This window comes from Mytilus edulis, chromosome 1 (genome assembly GCF_963676685.1).
Source record: "Mytilus edulis chromosome 1, xbMytEdul2.2, whole genome shotgun sequence".
Lineage (NCBI taxonomy): Eukaryota > Metazoa > Mollusca > Bivalvia > Mytilida > Mytilidae > Mytilus > Mytilus edulis.
The window spans coordinates 61,003,530-61,023,902 of record NC_092344.1 but is presented as its reverse complement, the minus strand read 5'-3'; the positions used below and the strand labels follow the sequence as shown (position 1 = coordinate 61,023,902).

Genomic DNA, 20,373 nt, shown 5'->3' with positions numbered 1-20,373 from the left:
CATAGTACTATCTTTCTACGCAATAAAAACCAATTATACCAAGCATGTTTCATTAGATAGACCATCTAACATCATAGTACTATCTTTCTACGCAATAAAAATCAATTATACCAAGCATGTTTCATTAGATAGACCATCTAACATCATAGTACTATCTTTCTACGCAATAAAAACCAATTATACAAGCATCTTTCATTAGATAGACCATCTAACATCATAGTACTATCTTTCTACACAATAAAAACCAATTATACCAAGTATGTTTCATTAGATAGACCATCTAACATCATAGTACTATCTTTCTACGCAATAAAAACCAATTATACCAAGCATATTTCATAAAATAGACCATCTAACATCATAGTACTATCTTACTACACAATAAAAACCAATTATACCAAGCATGTTTCATTAGATAGACTATCTAACATCATAGTACTATCTTTCTACACAATAAAAACCATTTATACCAAGCATGTTTCAGTAAATAGACCATCTAACATCATAGTACTATTTTTCTACACAATAAAAACCAATTATACCAAGCATGTTTCATTAGATAGACCATCTAACATCATAGTACTATCTTACTACACAATAAAAATCATTTATACCAAGCATGTGTCATTAGATAGACCATCTAACATCATAGTACTATCTTTCTACACAATAAAAACCAATTATACCAAGCATCTTTCATTAGATAGACCATCTAACATCATAGTACTATCTTTCCACGCAATAAAAATCAATTATATCAAGCATGTTTCATTAGATAGTCCATCTAACATCATAGTACTATCTTTCTACACAATAAAAACCAATTATACCAAGCATGTTTCATTAGATAAACCATCTAACATCATAGTACTATCTTTCTACACAATAAATACCAATTATACCAAGCATGTTTCATTAGATAGACCATCTAACATCAAAGTACTATCTTTCTACACAATAAAAACCAATTATACCAAGCATGTTTCATTAGATAGACCATCTAATATCATAGTACTATTTTTCTACGCAATAAAAAAAAATTATACCAAGCATGTTTCATTAGATAGACCATCTAACATCATAGTACTATCTTTCTACGCAATAAAAACCAATTATACCAAGCATCTTTCATTAGATAGACCATCTAACATCATAGTACTATCTTTCTACACAATAAAAACCAATTATACCAAGCATGTTTCATTAGATAGACTATCTAACATCATAGTACTATCTTTCTACACAATAAAAACCATTTATACCAAGCATGTTTCAGTAAATAGACCATCTAACATCATAGTACTATTTTTCTACACAATAAAAACCAATTATACCAAGCATGTTTCATTAGATAGACCATCTTACATCATAGTACTATCTTACTACACAATAAAAATCATTTATACCAAGCATGTGTCATTAGATAGACCATCTAACATCATAGTACTATCTTTCTACACAATAAAAACCAATTATACCAAGCATCTTTCATTAGATAGACCATCTAACATCATAGTACTATCTTTCCACGCAATAAAAATCAATTATATCAAGCATGTTTCATTAGATAGTCCATCTAACATCATAGTACTATCTTTCTACACAATAAAAACCAATTATACCAAGCATGTTTCATTAGATAAACCATCTAACATCATAGTACTATCTTTCTACACAATAAATACCAATTATACCAAGCATGTTTCATTAGATAGACCATCTAACATCAAAGTACTATCTTTCTACACAATAAAAACCAATTATACCAAGCATGTTTCATTAGATAGACCATCTAATATCATAGTACTATTTTTCTACGCAATAAAAAAAAATTATACCAAGCATGTTTCATTAGATAGACCATCTAACATCATAGTACTATCTTTCTACGCAATAAAAACCAATTATACCAAGCATCTTTCATTAGATAGACCATCTAACATCATAGTACTATCTTTCTACACAATAAAAACCAATTATACCAAGCATGTTTCATTAGATAGACCATCTAACATCATAGTACTATCTTTCTACACAATAAAAACCAATTATACCCAGCATGTTTCATTAGATAGACCATCTAACATCATAATACTATCTTATGTCGCAATAAAAACCAATTATACCAAGCATGTTTCATTAGGTAGACCATCTAACAGCATAGAACTATCTTTCTACACAATAAAAACCAATTATACCAAGCCTGTTTCATTAGATAGACCATCTAACATCATAGTACTATTTTTCTACGCAATAAAAACCAATTATACCAAGCATGTTTCATTAGATAGACCATCTAACATCATAGTACTATCTTTCTACGCAATAAAAACCAAATATACCAAGCATGTTTCATTAGATAGACCATCAAACATCATAGTACTATCTTTCTACGCAATAAAAACCAATTATACCAAGCATGTTTCATTAGATAGACCATCTAACATCATAGTACTATCTTTCTACGCAATAAAAATCAATTATACCAAGCATGTTTCATTAGATAGACCATCTAACATCATAGTACTATCTTTCTACGCAATAAAAACCAATTATACAAGCATCTTTCATTAGATAGACCATCTAACATCATAGTACTATCTTTCTACACAATAAAAACCAATTATACCAAGCATGTTTCATTAGATAGACCATCTAACATCATAGTACTATCTTTCTACGCAATAAAAACCAATTATACCAAGCATATTTCATAAAATAGACCATCTAACATCATAGTACTATCTTACTACACAATAAAAACCAATTATACCAAGCATGTTTCATTAGATAGACTATATAACATCATAGTACTATCTTTTTACACAATAAAAACCATTTATACCAAGCATGTTTCAGTAAATAGACCATCTAACATCATAGTACTATTTTTCTACACAATAAAAACCAATTATACCAAGCATGTTTCATTAGATAGACCATCTAACATCATAGTACTATCTTACTACACAATAAAAACCATTTATACCAAGCATGTGTCATTAGATAGACCATCTAACATCATAGTACTATCTTTCTACACAATAAAAACCAATTATACCATGCATGTTTCATTAGATAGACCATCTAACATCATAGTACTATCTTTCTACACAATAAAAACCAATTATACCAAGCATGTTTCATTAGATAGACCATCTAACATCATAGTACTATCTTTCTACGCAATAAAAACCAATTATACCTAGCATGTTTCATTAGATACACCATCTAACATCATAGTACTATCTTACTACGCAATAAAAACCAATTATACTCAGCATGTTTCATTAGATACACCATCTAACATCATAGTACTATCTTTCTACACAATAAAAACCAATTATACCAAGCATCTTTCATTAGATAGACCATCTAACATCATAGTACTATCTTTCCACGCAATAAAAATCAATTATATCAAGCATGTTTCATTAGATAGTCCATCTAACATCATAGTACTATCTTTCTACACAATAAAAACCAATTATACCAAGCATGTTTCATTAGATAAACCATCTAACATCATAGTACTATCTTTCTACACAATAAAAACCAATTATACCAAGCATGTTTCATTAGATAGACCATCTAACATCAAAGTACTATCTTTCTACACAATAAAAACCAATTATACCAAGCATGTTTCATTAGATAGACCATCTAACATCATAGTACTATCTTACTACACAATAAAAACCATTTATACCAAGCATGTGTCATTAGATAGACCATCTAACATCATAGTACTATCTTTCTACACAATAAAAACCAATTATACCATGCATGTTTCAAAAGATAGACCATCTAACATCATATTACTATCTTACTACACAATAAAAACCAATTATACTAAGCATGTTTCATTAGATAGACCATCTAACATCATAGTACTATCTTTCTACGCAAGAAAAACCAATTATACAAAGCATGTTTCATTAGATAGACCATCTAATATCATAGCACTATCTTTCTACACAATAATAACCAATTATACCAAGAATGTTACATTAGATAGACCATCTAACATCATAGTACTATCTTTCTACACAATAAAAACCAATTATACCAAGCATGTTTCATTAGATAGACCATCTAACATCATAGTACTATCTTTCTACACAATAAAAACCAATTATACCAAGCATGTTTCATTAGATAGACCATTTAACATCATAGTACTATCTTTCTACACAATAAAAACCAATTATACCAAGCATGTTTCATTAAATAGACCATCTAACATCATAGTACTATCTTTCTACACAATAAAAACCAATTATACCAAGCATGTTTCAAAAGTTAGACCATCTAACATCATAGTACTATCTTTTTACACAATAAAAACCAATTATACCAAGCATGTTTCATTAGATAGACTATCTAACATTATAGTACTATCTTTCTACACAATAAAAACTAAATACCAAGAATGTTTCATTAGATAGACCATCTAACATCATAGTACTATCTTATGTCACAATAAAAACCAATTATACCAAGCATGTTTCATTAGATAGACCATCTATCATCATAGTACTGTCTTTCTACGCAATAAAAAAAAATTAAACCAAGCATGTTTCATTAGATAGACCATCTAACATCATAGTACTATCTTTCTACACAATAAAAACAAATTATACCAAGCATGTTTCATTAGATTAACCATCTAACATCATAGTACTATCTTATGTCGCAATAAAAACCAATTATACCAAGCATGTTTCATTAGATAGACCATCTAACATCATAGTACTATCTTTCTACACAATAAAAACCAATTATGCCAAGCATGTTTCATTAGATAGACCATCTAACATCATAGTACTATTTTATGTCGCAGTAAAAACCAATTATACCAAGCATGTTTCATTAGATAGACCATCTAACATCATAGTACTATCTTTCTACAAAATAAAAACCAATTATACCAAGGATGTTTCATTAGATAGACCATCTAACATCATAGTACTATCTTTCTTCACAATAAAAACCAATTATACCAAGCATGTTTCATTAGATAGACCATCTAACATCATAGTACTATCTTTCTACACAATAATAACCAATTATACCAAGCATGCTTCATTAGATAGATCATCTAACATCATAGTACTATTTTATGTCGCAGTAAAAACCAATTATACCAAGCATGTTTCATTAGATAGACCATCTAACATCATAGTACTATCTTTCTACAAAATAAAAACCAATTATACCAAGCATGTTTAATTAGATAGACCATCTAACATCATAGTACTATCTTTCTACAAAATAAAAACCAATTATACCAAGCATGTTTCATTAGATAGATCATCTAACATCATAGTACTATCTTATGTCGCAATAAAAACCAATTATACCAATCATGTTTCATTAGATAGACCATCTGACATCATAGTACTATATTTCTAAACAATAAAAACCAATTATACCAAGCATGTTTCATTAGATAGACCATCTAACATCATAGTACTATCTTTCTACAAAATAAAAACCAATTATACCAAGGATGTTTCATTAGATAGACCATCTAACATCATAGTACTATCTTTCTTCACAATAAAAACCAATTATACCAAGCATGTTTCATTAGATAGACCATCTAACATCATAGTACTATCTTTCTACACAATAATAACCAATTATACCAAGCATGCTTCATTAGATAGATCATCTAACATCATAGTACTATTTTATGTCGCAGTAAAAACCAATTATACCAAGCATGTTTCATTAGATAGACCATCTAACATCATAGTACTATCTTTCTACAAAATAAAAACCAATTATACCAAGCATGTTTAATTAGATAGACCATCTAACATCATAGTACTATCTTTCTACAAAATAAAAACCAATTATACCAAGCATGTTTCATTAGATAGATCATCTAACATCATAGTACTATCTTATGTCGCAATAAAAACCAATTATACCAATCATGTTTCATTAGATAGACCATCTGACATCATAGTACTATATTTCTAAACAATAAAAACCAATTATACCAAGCATGTTTCATTAGATAGACCATCTAACATCATAGTACTATCTTATGTCGCAATAAAAACCAATTATACCAATCATGTTTCATTAGATAGACCATCTAACAGCATAGTACTATCTTATGTAGCAATAAAAACCAATTATACCAAGCATGTTTCATTAGATAGACCATATAACATCATAGTACTATCTTTTTACACAATAAAAACCAATTATACCAAGCATGTTTCATTAGATAGACCATCTTACATCAAAGTACTATCTTATGTAGCAATAAAAACCAATTATACCAAGCATGTTTCATTAGATAGACCATATAACATCATAGTACTATCTTTTTACACAATAAAAACCAATTATACCAAGCATGTTTCATTAGATAGACCATCTAACATCATAGTACTATCTTTCTACACAATAAAAAACAATTATACCAATCAAGTTTCATTAGATAGACCATCTAACATCATAGTACTATCTTTCTACACAATAAAAAACAATTATACCAAGCATTTTAAAAAAAATAGACCATATAACATCATAGTACTATCTTTCTACACAATAAAAACCAATTATACCAAGCATGTTTCATTAGATAGACCATCTAACATCATAGTACTATCTTTCTACACAATAAAAACCAATTATACCAAGCATGTTTCATTAGATAGACCATCTAACATCATAGTACTATCTTTCTACACAATAAAAACCAATTATACCAAGCATGTTTCATTAGATAGACCATCTAACATTATAGTACTATCTTGCTACACAATAAAAACCAATTATACCAAGCATGTTTCATTAGATAGACTATCTAACATTATAGTACTATCTTTCTACACAATAAAAACTAAATACCAAGAATGTTTCATTAGATAGACCATCTAACATCATAGTACTATCTTATGTCACAATAAAAACCAATTATACCAAGCATGTTTCATTAGATAGACCATCTATCATCATAGTACTGTCTTTCTACGCAATAAAAAAAAATTAAACCAAGCATGTTTCATTAGATAGACCATCTAACATCATAGTACTATCTTTCTACACAATAAAAACAAATTATACCAAGCATGTTTCATTAGATTAACCATCTAACATCATAGTACTATCTTATGTCGCAATAAAAACCAATTATACCAAGCATGTTTCATTAGATAGACCATCTAACATCATAGTACTATCTTTCTACACAATAAAAACCAATTATGCCAAGCATGTTTCATTAGATAGACCATCTAACATCATAGTACTATTTTATGTCGCAGTAAAAACCAATTATACCAAGCATGTTTCATTAGATAGACCATCTAACATCATAGTACTATCTTTCTACAAAATAAAAACCAATTATACCAAGGATGTTTCATTAGATAGACCATCTAACATCATAGTACTATCTTTCTTCACAATAAAAACCAATTATACCAAGCATGTTTCATTAGATAGACCATCTAACATCATAGTACTATCTTTCTACACAATAATAACCAATTATACCAAGCATGCTTCATTAGATAGATCATCTAACATCATAGTACTATTTTATGTCGCAGTAAAAACCAATTATACCAAGCATGTTTCATTAGATAGACCATCTAACATCATAGTACTATCTTTCTACAAAATAAAAACCAATTATACCAAGCATGTTTAATTAGATAGACCATCTAACATCATAGTACTATCTTTCTACAAAATAAAAACCAATTATACCAAGCATGTTTCATTAGATAGATCATCTAACATCATAGTACTATCTTATGTCGCAATAAAAACCAATTATACCAATCATGTTTCATTAGATAGACCATCTGACATCATAGTACTATATTTCTAAACAATAAAAACCAATTATACCAAGCATGTTTCATTAGATAGACCATCTAACATCATAGTACTATCTTTCTACAAAATAAAAACCAATTATACCAAGGATGTTTCATTAGATAGACCATCTAACATCATAGTACTATCTTTCTTCACAATAAAAACCAATTATACCAAGCATGTTTCATTAGATAGACCATCTAACATCATAGTACTATCTTTCTACACAATAATAACCAATTATACCAAGCATGCTTCATTAGATAGATCATCTAACATCATAGTACTATTTTATGTCGCAGTAAAAACCAATTATACCAAGCATGTTTCATTAGATAGACCATCTAACATCATAGTACTATCTTTCTACAAAATAAAAACCAATTATACCAAGCATGTTTAATTAGATAGACCATCTAACATCATAGTACTATCTTTCTACAAAATAAAAACCAATTATACCAAGCATGTTTCATTAGATAGATCATCTAACATCATAGTACTATCTTATGTCGCAATAAAAACCAATTATACCAATCATGTTTCATTAGATAGACCATCTGACATCATAGTACTATATTTCTAAACAATAAAAACCAATTATACCAAGCATGTTTCATTAGATAGACCATCTAACATCATAGTACTATCTTATGTCGCAATAAAAACCAATTATACCAATCATGTTTCATTAGATAGACCATCTAACAGCATAGTACTATCTTATGTAGCAATAAAAACCAATTATACCAAGCATGTTTCATTAGATAGACCATATAACATCATAGTACTATCTTTTTACACAATAAAAACCAATTATACCAAGCATGTTTCATTAGATAGACCATCTTACATCATAGTACTATCTTATGTAGCAATAAAAACCAATTATACCAAGCATGTTTCATTAGATAGACCATATAACATCATAGTACTATCTTTTTACACAATAAAAACCAATTATACCAAGCATGTTTCATTAGATAGACCATCTAACATCATAGTACTATCTTTCTACACAATAAAAAACAATTATACCAATCAAGTTTCATTAGATAGACCATCTAACATCATAGTACTATCTTTCTACACAATAAAAAACAATTATACCAAGCATCTTAAAAAAAATAGACCATATAACATCATAGTACTATCTTTCTACACAATAAAAACCAATTATACCAAGCATGTTTCATTAGATAGACCATCTAACATCATAGTACTATCTTTCTACACAATAAAAACCAATTATACCAAGCATGTTTCATTAGATAGACCATCTAACATCATAGTACTATCTTTCTACACAATAAAAACCAATTATACCAAGCATGTTTCATTAGATAGACCATCTAACATTATAGTACTATCTTGCTACACAATAAAAACCAATTATACCAAGCATGTTTCATTAGATAGACCATCTTACATCATAGTACTATCTTATGTCGCAATAAAAACCAATTATACCAAGCATGTTTCATTAGATAGACCATATAACATCATAGTACTATCTTTCTACACAATAAAAACAAATTATACCAAGCATGTTTCATTAGATAGACCATCTAACATCATAGTACTATCTTTCTACACAATAAAAAACAATTATACCAAGCATTTTAAAAAAAATAGACCATCTAACATCATAGTATTATCTTTCTACACAATAAAAACCAATTATACGAAGTATGTTTCATTAGATAGACCATCTAACATCATAGTACTATCTTTTTACACAATAAAAACAAATTATACCAAGCATGTTTAATTAGATAGACCATCTAACATCATAGTACTATCTTTCTACACAATAAAAACAAATTATACCAAGCATGTTTCAAACGATAGACCATCTAACATCATAGTACTATCTTTCTACACAATAAAAACAAATTATACCAAGCATGTTTGATTAGATAGACCATCTAACATCATAGTACTATCTTTCTACACAATAAAAACCAATTATACCAAGCATGTTTCATTAGATAGACCATCTAACATCATAGTACTATCTTTCTACACAATAAAAACCAATTATACCAAGTATGTTTCATTAGATAGACCATCTAACATCATAGTACTATCTTTTTACACAATAAAAACAAATTATACCAAGCATGTTTAATTAGATAGACCATGTAACATCATAGTACTATCTTTCTACACAATAAAAACAAATTATACCAAGCATGTTTCAAACGATAGACCATCTAACATCATAGTACTATCTTTCTACACAATAAAAACAAATTATACCAAGCATGTTTGATTAGATAGACCATCTAACATCATAGTACTATCTTTCTACACAATAAAAACCAATTATACCAAGCATGTTTCATTAGATAGACCATCTAACATCATAGTACTATCTTTCTACACAATAAAAACCAATTATACCAAGCATGTTTCATTAAATAGACCATCTAACATCATAGTACTATCTTTCTTCACAATAAAAACCAATTATACCAAGCATGTTTCATTAGATAGACCATCTAACATCATAGTACTATCTTTTTACAAAATAAAAACCAATTATACCAAGCATGTTTCATTAGATAGACCATCTAACATCATAGAAGTATCTTATGTCGCAATAAAAACCAATTATACCAAGCATGTTTCATTAGATAGACCATTTAACATCATATTACTATCTTTCTACACAATAAAAACCAATTATACCAAGCATGTTTCATTAGTGAGACCATCTAACATCATAGTACTATCTTTCTACACAATAAAAACCAATTATACCAAGCATGTTTCATTAGATAGACCATCTAACATCATAGTACTATCTTTCTACACAATAATAACCAATTATACCAAGCATGTTTCATTAGATAGACCATCTAACATTATAGTACTATCTTGCTACACAATAAAAACCAATTATACCAAGCATGTTTCATTAGATAGACCATCTTACATCATAGTACTATCTTATGTCGCAATAAAAACCAATTATACCAAGCATGCTTCATTAGATAGACCATATAACATCATAGTACTATCTTTTTACACAATAAAAACCAATTATACCAAGCATGTTTCATTAGATAGACCATCTAACATCATAGTACTATCTTTCTACACAATAAAAACCAATTATACCAATCAAGTTTCATTAGATAGACCATCTAACATCATAGTACTATCTTTCTACATTAGATAGACCATATAACATCATAGTACTATCTTTTTACACAATGAAAACCAATTATACCAAGCATGTTTCATTAGATAGACCATCTAACATCATAGTACTATCTTTCTACACAATAAAAACCAATTATACCAATCAAGTTTCATTAGATAGACCATCTAACATCATAGTACTATCTTTCTACACAATAAAAAACAATTATACCAAGCATTTTAAAAAAAATAGACCATATAACATCATAGTACTATCTTTCTACACAATAAAAACCAATTATACCAAGCATGTTTCATTAGATAGACCATCTAACATCATAGTACTATCTTTCTACACAATAAAAACCAATTATACCAAGCATGTTTCATTAGATAGACCATCTAACATCATAGTACTATCTTTCTACACAATAAAAACCAATTATACCAAGCATGTTTCATTAGATAGACCATCTAACATTATAGTACTATCTTGCTACACATTAAAAACCAATTATACCAAGCATGTTTCATTAGATAGACCATCTTACATCATAGTACTATCTTATGTCGCAATAAAAACCAATTATACCAAGCATGTTTCATTAGATAGACCATATAACATCATAGTACTATCTTTCTACACAATAAAAACAAATTATACCAAGCATGTTTCATTAGATAGACCATCTAACATCATAGTACTATCTTTCTACAAAATAAAAAACAATTATACCAAGCATTTTAAAAAAAATAGACCATCTAACATCATAGTATTATCTTTCTACACAATAAAAACCAATTATACCAAGCATATTTCATTAGATAGACCATCTAACATCATAGTACTATCTTTCTACACAATAAAAACCAATTATACCAAGCATGTTTCATTAGATAGACCATCTAACATCATAGTACTATCTTTTTACAAAATAAAAACCAATTATACCAAGCATGTTTCATTAGATAGACCATCTAACATCATAGTAGTATCTTATGTCGCAATAAAAACCAATTATACCAAGCATGTTTCATTAGATAGACCATCTAACATCATAGTACTATCTTTCTACAAAATAAAAACCAATTATACCAAGCATGTTTCATTAGATAGACCATTTAACATCATATTACTATCTTTCTACACAATAAAAAACAATTATACCAAGCATGTTTCATTAGTGAGACCATCTAACATCATAGTACTATCTTTCTACACAATAAAAACCAATTATACCAAGCATGTTTCATTAGATAGACCATCTAACTTCATAGTACTATCTTTCTACACAATAATAACCAATTATACCAAGCATGTTTCATTAGATACACCATCTAACATCATAGTACTATCTTTCTACAAAATAAAAACCAATTATACCAAGCATGTTTCATTAAATAGACCATCTAACATCATAGTACTATCTTTCTACACAATAAAAACCAATTATACCAAGCATGTTTCATTAGATAGACCATCTAACATCATAGTACTATCTTTCTACACAATAATAACCAATTATATCAAGCATGTTACATGAGATAGGCCATCTAACATCATAGTACTATCTTTCTACACAATAAAAACCAATTATACCAAGCATGTTTCATTAGATAGACCATCTAACATCATAGTACTATCTTTTTACACAATAAAAACCAATTATACCAAGCATGTTTCATTAAATAGACCATCTAACATCATAGTGCTATCTTTCTACACAAAAAAAAACCAATTATACCAAGCATGTTTCATTAGATAGACCATCTAACATCATAGTACTATCTTTCTACTCAATAAAAACCAATTATACCAAGCATGTTTCATTAGATAAACCATCTAACATCATAGTACTATCTTTTTACACAATAAAAACCAATTATACCAAGCATGTTTCATTAGATAGACCATCTAACATCATAGTACTATCTTATGTCGCAATAAAAACCAATTATACCAAGCATGTTTCATTAGATAGACCATCTAACATCATAGTACTATCTTTCTACAAACTAAAAACCAATTATACCAAGCATGTTTCATTAGATAGACCATCTAACATCATAGTACGTTCTTTCTACACAATGAAAACCAATTATACCAATCATGTTTTATTAGATAGACCATCTAACATCATAGTACTATCTTTCTACACAATAAAAACCAATTATACCAAGCATGTTTCATTAGATACACCATCTAACATCATAGTACTATCTTTCTACAAAATAAAAACCAATTATACCAAGCATGTTTCATTAAATAGACCATCTAACATCATAGTACTATCTTTCTACACAATAAAAACCAATTATACCAAGCATGTTTCATTAGATAGACAATCTAACATAATAGTACTATCTTTCTACACAATAAAAACCAATTATACCAAGCATGTTTCATTAGATAGACCATCTAACATCATAGTACTATCTTTCTACACAATAATAACCAATTATACCAAGCATGTTACATGAGATAGGCCATCTAACATCATAGTACTATCTTTCTACACAATAAAAACCAATTATACCAAGCATGTTTCAAAAGATAGACCAACTAATATCATAGTACTATCTTTCTACACAATAAAAACAAATTATACCAAGCATGTTTCATTAGATAGACCATCTAACATAATAGTACTATCTTTCTACACAATAAAAACCAATTATACCAAGCATGTTTCAAAAGATAGACCAACTAATATCATAGTACTATCTTTCTACACAATAAAAACCAATTATACCAAGCATGTTTCATTAGATAGACCATCTAACATCATAGCACTATCTTTCTACACAATAAAAACCAATTATACCAAGCATGTTTCATTAGATAGACCATCTAACATCATAGTACTATCTTTTTACATAATTAAAACCAATTATACCAAGCATGTTTCAAAAGATAGACCATCTAACATAATAGTACTATCTTTCTACACAATAAAAACCAATTATACCAAGCATGTTTCAAAAGATAGACCAACTAACAAATTCAGTAATTTTTTCATTTGTAAAGGGGCATAACTCTAGAAAAGTAATAGTAACACCATCAAAATTTGAATTTCATCTGTATTTTGTTGCAATAAGAATTGTGTATAAGTTTTATAACGTTAGGTTGAGGGAAACTTAAGTTTGAGAAAGAAAACGACGAAAAATTCAGCAATTTTTCAATATGTTAACAAGCATACATTTATTTTTGGCATTGCACAAGTCATGTCTTCTTTGACTGTTCATGACGTTGAAATACTAAATCTCTGGGATCTGTTTTAGTTGATTTTAGTCTCTGATGCATGATTTTTTTTTAATTAATTGTTTTTGGCTTTTCAGTAACTAAGAGTACTCTCAAATCGTACTTTCTTGTTTATTTGACCTGTTGATACTATTTGTAATGCTCTTTAGTTATTTAATGTTTACTTATTCAGGGATGTAACTGGTCTATATACCAGCTTTGATAAGTGTTTGATAGTACTATACATTTTCTCTAGAAAGGTTAAAGTTATGCCACTAAAATTCAAACTTGATCCGTGTTTTGCGTAATAAGCATTGTGTATAAGTTTCAAACATTTGGTCGAGTCAAACTATAACATCCATAGCTAAGGCTGCGGCATAAAAATGTTGGTTATCCCCATTATTATTCAATCTATTGATAACTTACGTTACTATCCTTATAAATCTATCTATAATCAGCTTGCATGTTAAATAGTCTAGAGCTGTTCCATTGAATTCGTCTTCTTTTTCTGTTTCTTGAGGAAGTTAAATCAACCTGTTCAGTCACTATAAAGTGTTACAATTCATATTTAGACGCAACACAAAAATAGTGACCAAAAAGGTACCGCAATCTCAGGATGAACGCTTAAATAAAAAAAAAATATGAACACACCTCTTATGTCTCACCCCGCAACATTCTGTATGTATGTTTCTATCCCTAGTCAGGAGTCGGTCATTCAGTGGTTGTCCTTTGTTTATGTGTTACATATTTGTTTTTGATAGATTGGACTGTTAGATCTCTCGTTTGAATTGTTTTACAATGTCATTTCGGGGCCTTTTATAGCTGACTATACGGTATGGGCTTTGCTAATTGTTGATGGCCATACTGTGCCCTATAGTTGTTAACTTCTGTGTCATTTGATCTCTTGTGGAGAGTAGTCTCATTGGCAATCATACCACATCTTCTCTTTGACATAAAATATTTTAACCTTCGTTCTAAAAAACACATGTCCAAAACTGGAATATGATTTGATTGCGTTAAAGATCTGAACACAGACAGAAACACTAACATGACTAAATCCATATATATTTTGTTCAAGCATAATTGATTTGAAGTCATACTCTCCTCGTACATACTTGAATTTAACACGAGATGGATTGTATGAATAAATGATATCATTATTTTGAAACTTTCGGAAGCACAATTAAATTTCCTAATGGTGCACATGCGCAGAAGCGTAACCAATTTGATTAAGATTAACCCGAATAATCCAGTTGTTTCATTCGGATTATTCCAATTATTAATGTATCAAAGGCAATTATAACAACAATCAGTAAGAATTATTATTATGACCTATTAATGCTCCAAAACAAGCCATTAACTTTTAATTATTTTCATGTGTTTTCGTGAATTTCGAGAATTTATACCATTTAAATATCTGAAAAGGTTTATTTAACTTAAATACCCATAATATTAATATTTTAGTATTATGCGTCCTTGATAAAAATAAGGAGAACGAACCCAGGGCCTTACTGCTGATTAATGTTGATGTTTGAGTTCTTTTATATACGTTATAATATGAATATACCCAATAATCTAGAAAACTTGCAATAAAAACATAATCAACCTAGTTGTTTTATACTCATCTAAAATAGATATTTTTCAAAGGTCTTTTTTATTTTTTTACCGTACACCTTTTACATTTATTGACATTATAATAAAAATCATAAAAATTTATGAATTACAATTAATATATATCTTTATTTTTATTTCTTATATACATGATAAATATATTTTTTATTGGGGCCGGATCGATTTTACATATGGGATGGATCGACGTTGGGCCGGATCGACTTGGGCCGGATCTACGTGGGGCCAGATCGACCCAAAAGCTTATTCTTGCTGTGACACTTTCCTGTCGCAGAAAGGGATCAAGGCAAGAAATAAAATAGCCTTTCATGACTTCACAAAAATAACATATTTTATATTTTTCCAGCACCAGCAATAATTTTATCCCTCTATACAGGTATAAACACCATATAGAGGGTTTGTTCCCAACCGGATAAATAAAACTTAGATATGATGTCTTCTCCTTGTACATTTTTTGTACTTAGCTACAAAAGGACAGCAGGAGTCTACATGCCAGTTTGTAGAATTTGAAGCGTTTTACGTTTTTGTGGTTTTATCATAGAGTATTGACCCTTTGACTGCCATGGCATTGAAAAACGTTTTACCTTTGACTGCTAAGAATCGGCCTGGCTTCAAACTTTATCAAACAGCACCATGGCAACCCTGACAACAATTGATAACGTCACGCTATTCTGCATGGTACCTGTATATGATTGCTCGTGTGATGACACCACAGTATGTCTGCTTCGTTCATTTATCACTCTCAAGTGTCGAATGTTTTTACTGTATTTGTGTTTTTTTTATATTTGATCAGTCTTTTAATTGGTGTTAATTGCAATTTATTAGTATTTGTAAAAACTGATAGCCTCATTGACTTTAATGGTATTCAGAAAATCTGTGCCACATGGCCAATATTTTGGCCTTAAAGTTATTTCTCAAAAATGCCACGGCCCATTTTAAATCGTTTGTGTTGTATGAAATAAACCATAATTAGTTATGGTGACAACACCAGTGTTTAGTTTAAAATATTTAACGGTTTTACTTCGATTGACATCAGAAGAAGTGTGACGTCTTTTGCATCACTTTTAAATTCACGACAGGCTCCCGTTCTAGAACAAACTCTATGTGTAATATGCTTTATTAAACTCAAATGTTCGGATTTGTGTATCAAATTCCATTGTCAAACTTTTGAAGAAGAAAATAAAAACAATAAAAAAACTTCGGGCTTTGGAAAAGTTTTCTGATTTTGTTCTACATGCCTTTAGTTTGTATAATATCAAACATCGTCACAGCAAATAGGTATTTCGTCAATTTCGGTAAATGATAGAGCGAGAATATAAATTTATTTGTGAAAATTGCCACTGTGTGAAATTAAGTTCCTACAATTACAGACAGGCAAATTTTCTTTGTCTTGTTTTACTTTTTAGTTGATGATAAAATTGAAAATGGAAATGGGGAATATGTCAAAGAGACAAGAACCCGACCAAATATGTTAAAGGATGGCTTCTTAAAGTCAAGTGGCAAATAAATATGCATATATTAAGGACGTGAACATGCCACTTCTTCATTTACCAAGACCTAATTCTGATTTTTTGAAAAGAACATTTAAATATTCTGGTCTTATTACCTGGAATAATTTACCAAATAATATTAAAGAAATAGATAATTTAGATACATTTATGACCAACTGTTCAAACTATTTTCTAACTGAACAGAATAAAGATGCATGAAACTAATGTATTTCTTTTTCTTCTTCTACTGAATGCATATGTGCTTATTTAACTGTATTATGTATTTTATATTGTATGTATTTTTGTACGTTTTTTATTTGTATTGATAGTTTTTGAAGATTAACATGTAATTGTTAAATGTTTTACCTTCGTTAAATAAAGAATTTTATTATTATTATGTAAACAATCGCCATATTGCTTTGTGACGTATTGGAATTTCCACAACAATATATATATTTTCGAATAACAGCCACTTTAACTCGCTTTGTAACTACGATGTACACCTTATCTACTAATATATATAAATAACGTCACATAATCTGTATATCTGTGTGGACCTAATCTACCATGTACCTATCTGATCATGTGACATGAATATTAATACACAAATTCTTGTTCAAATGTATAATTCCATAATATTTAAATAAACACAATTTCTTTTATGGTTGTGAAAATATTGAAGTTTCAAATATTAAACTCATGCAACACACATTATTTACATTTACCACAATTGATATTCTTTACAAAACAAAATCGAATAATACTGCATTCTTTTATACTAAATAAAATATCTGATATATAGATTCACTTACGTTTGCATGCAGTTTATTCACATTCGAGAGATATTTTCCTTTTCGTGTTTCAACACATCATCTCATTGTCAACTCATTGTCAACATTGATGTAAACAATCGCCATATTGCTTTGTGACGTATTGGAATTTCCACAATAATATATATATATATTTCGATTCACAGCCACTTTAACTCGCTTTGTAACTAGGATGTACACCTTATCTGCCAATATATTTAAATGACGTCACATAATCTGTATATCTGTGTGCACCTTATCTACTATCGTGCCTATCTTATCACGTGACATGAATATTAATACACAAATTCTTGTTCAGATGTTAGATTCCATAATATTTAAATAAACACAATTTCTTTTATGGTTGTGAAAATATTGAAATTTCAAATATTAAATTCATGCAACACACATTATTTATATTTACCACAATTGATATTCTTTATAAAACAAAATCGAATAATACTGCATTCTTTTATACTAAATAAAATATCTGATATATATAGATTCACTTACGTTTGCATGCATTTTATTCACATTCGAGAGATATTTTCCTTTTCGTGTTTCAACACATCATCTCATTGTCAACTCATTGTCAACATTGATGTAAACAATCGCCATATTGCTTTGTGACGTATTGGAATTTCCACAATAATATATATATATATTTCGATTCACAACCACTTTAACTCGCTTTGTAACTACGATGTACACCTTATCTACCAATATATTTAAATGACGTCACATAATCTGTATATCTGTGTGCATCTTATCTACTATATGTATGATAACTTTTTAATTTACAGTAATTTTTGGGCCGAATAAGGGCCTTATTGCTCCTACTCCTTTGATTGGTTAAGTTCCAATGATGGTTATTTTCTTGTATGCAATCAAATGTTATGTTAAATTTTTTCTATAGTACTGGACAGGATAAAACTTTACTCATGCCAAGTATATCTTTATTTGTAACAAAGATAAATTCTGCACATTTTTTCTTAAAGTGCAAATTTAACAAAGACTATGGGCGAGTTGTTGTCGCTTTGACACATTCCCCATTTCCTTTTTCAATTTTAATAGGGAAAAATCAATGGTGGTATTACACCTAGAGCAAATCTGACATGTGTGGGTAATCTTCTTTCTATGAAACTACTGAGACACATTTAACCATACTTGACCATAATAATTAATATGTTTTTTCTTTAAAAAATGTATCAGATGACCCCACCTTCCAACCCTCATGGCCCACATGAATAAAAATGGAACATAGGGGTAAAATGCAGATTTTTGTATATATCTCTGAAACTAAACCATTTGGAGCAAATCAGACAGGGGGCAGTTGATGGTTTTCTCAGAGCATGGGTCCTGTGTAATTTCGAGGAGAAGATTTTTTAAAAGTTAACGGACATTTAATATGGACGACAGACAACAAGTGCTGCCCATTGGACCAAGATCGTTTTTAACCCTTAAAGTACACCACTTACCATTTTGTGTACAACATCCCAGGAAATTAATAATATTTTCATGGCATCCTATTAATTTCATCACTTCCATTTCTTGCATTAAATCTGTCAATTCTCTATCGGTTGCATCCTCTAAAATATTTAAATAATATTGACAATTATTAATCGATAAAACCATTGGTCACATTCAAAGAATACTGTGGATTCATTCATTTTCATGGATTGCTTAAAACTTGCATAATCGTGGATATTTGATTTTGTAATTTTTCCAATCTCTGTATTCAAAGCCTATTCAAAATATGTTATTCAATGAACATTTGAATTCAATGTTCACCTGTACCCACGAAAATTGGTATCAAACTAATGTTAATGAATCAAAAGTAATTTGTCCCAACCCAGGACTATATGTCCCCATTCAAAAACATTGATCAGGAACCCTCCCCTTGCAGTGGCATAGCTTGCATGTATGCTCAGATGCTCAAGCATCCACATCATTTTGACAAAACAAAAATAAAAAAAACAGCAGTTTAACTCGGAAGTATCAAAATGTAACAAGGCTGAGGATATGAGGATAACATCCAATCATTTTCGAAGCAGTATGCCTGGTCTTTCATTTAGGATAATTTAGTTTGATACATGAATCGCAGAATAGTGTTTCAAGTTAACTTTTCTTCGTATAAATAGTCTATGTCATCAGCTAAGGCAAGCGGAGAGGACTGATACGCAGACCCGTGGACATGTTTCAT

The 20,373-nt window shown here is 29.3% G+C and overlaps 2 protein-coding genes across 3 annotated transcripts in view; both read right to left on the bottom strand.

Annotated features, from left to right (window-relative positions):
* Positions 1-20,373, bottom strand: part of LOC139514847 (uncharacterized) — a 276,626-nt gene that overhangs the window by 123,305 nt on the left and 132,948 nt on the right. The window lies entirely within an intron of this gene.
* The window catches only part of LOC139486198 (fibroblast growth factor receptor 2-like), a 51,230-nt gene continuing 47,501 nt past the window's right edge, over positions 16,645-20,373 (bottom strand). For both annotated transcript variants that reach the window (XM_071270998.1, XM_071270991.1), the window contains exons 11-12: positions 19,649-19,759; positions 16,645-18,376 (exon numbers count right to left, since the gene is read on the bottom strand). In XM_071270998.1, coding sequence (XP_071127099.1) covers positions 18,231-18,376; positions 19,649-19,759 — 257 coding nt within the window. In that variant the 3' untranslated portion in view covers positions 16,645-18,230. The remainder of the gene's footprint in view (positions 18,377-19,648; positions 19,760-20,373) is intronic.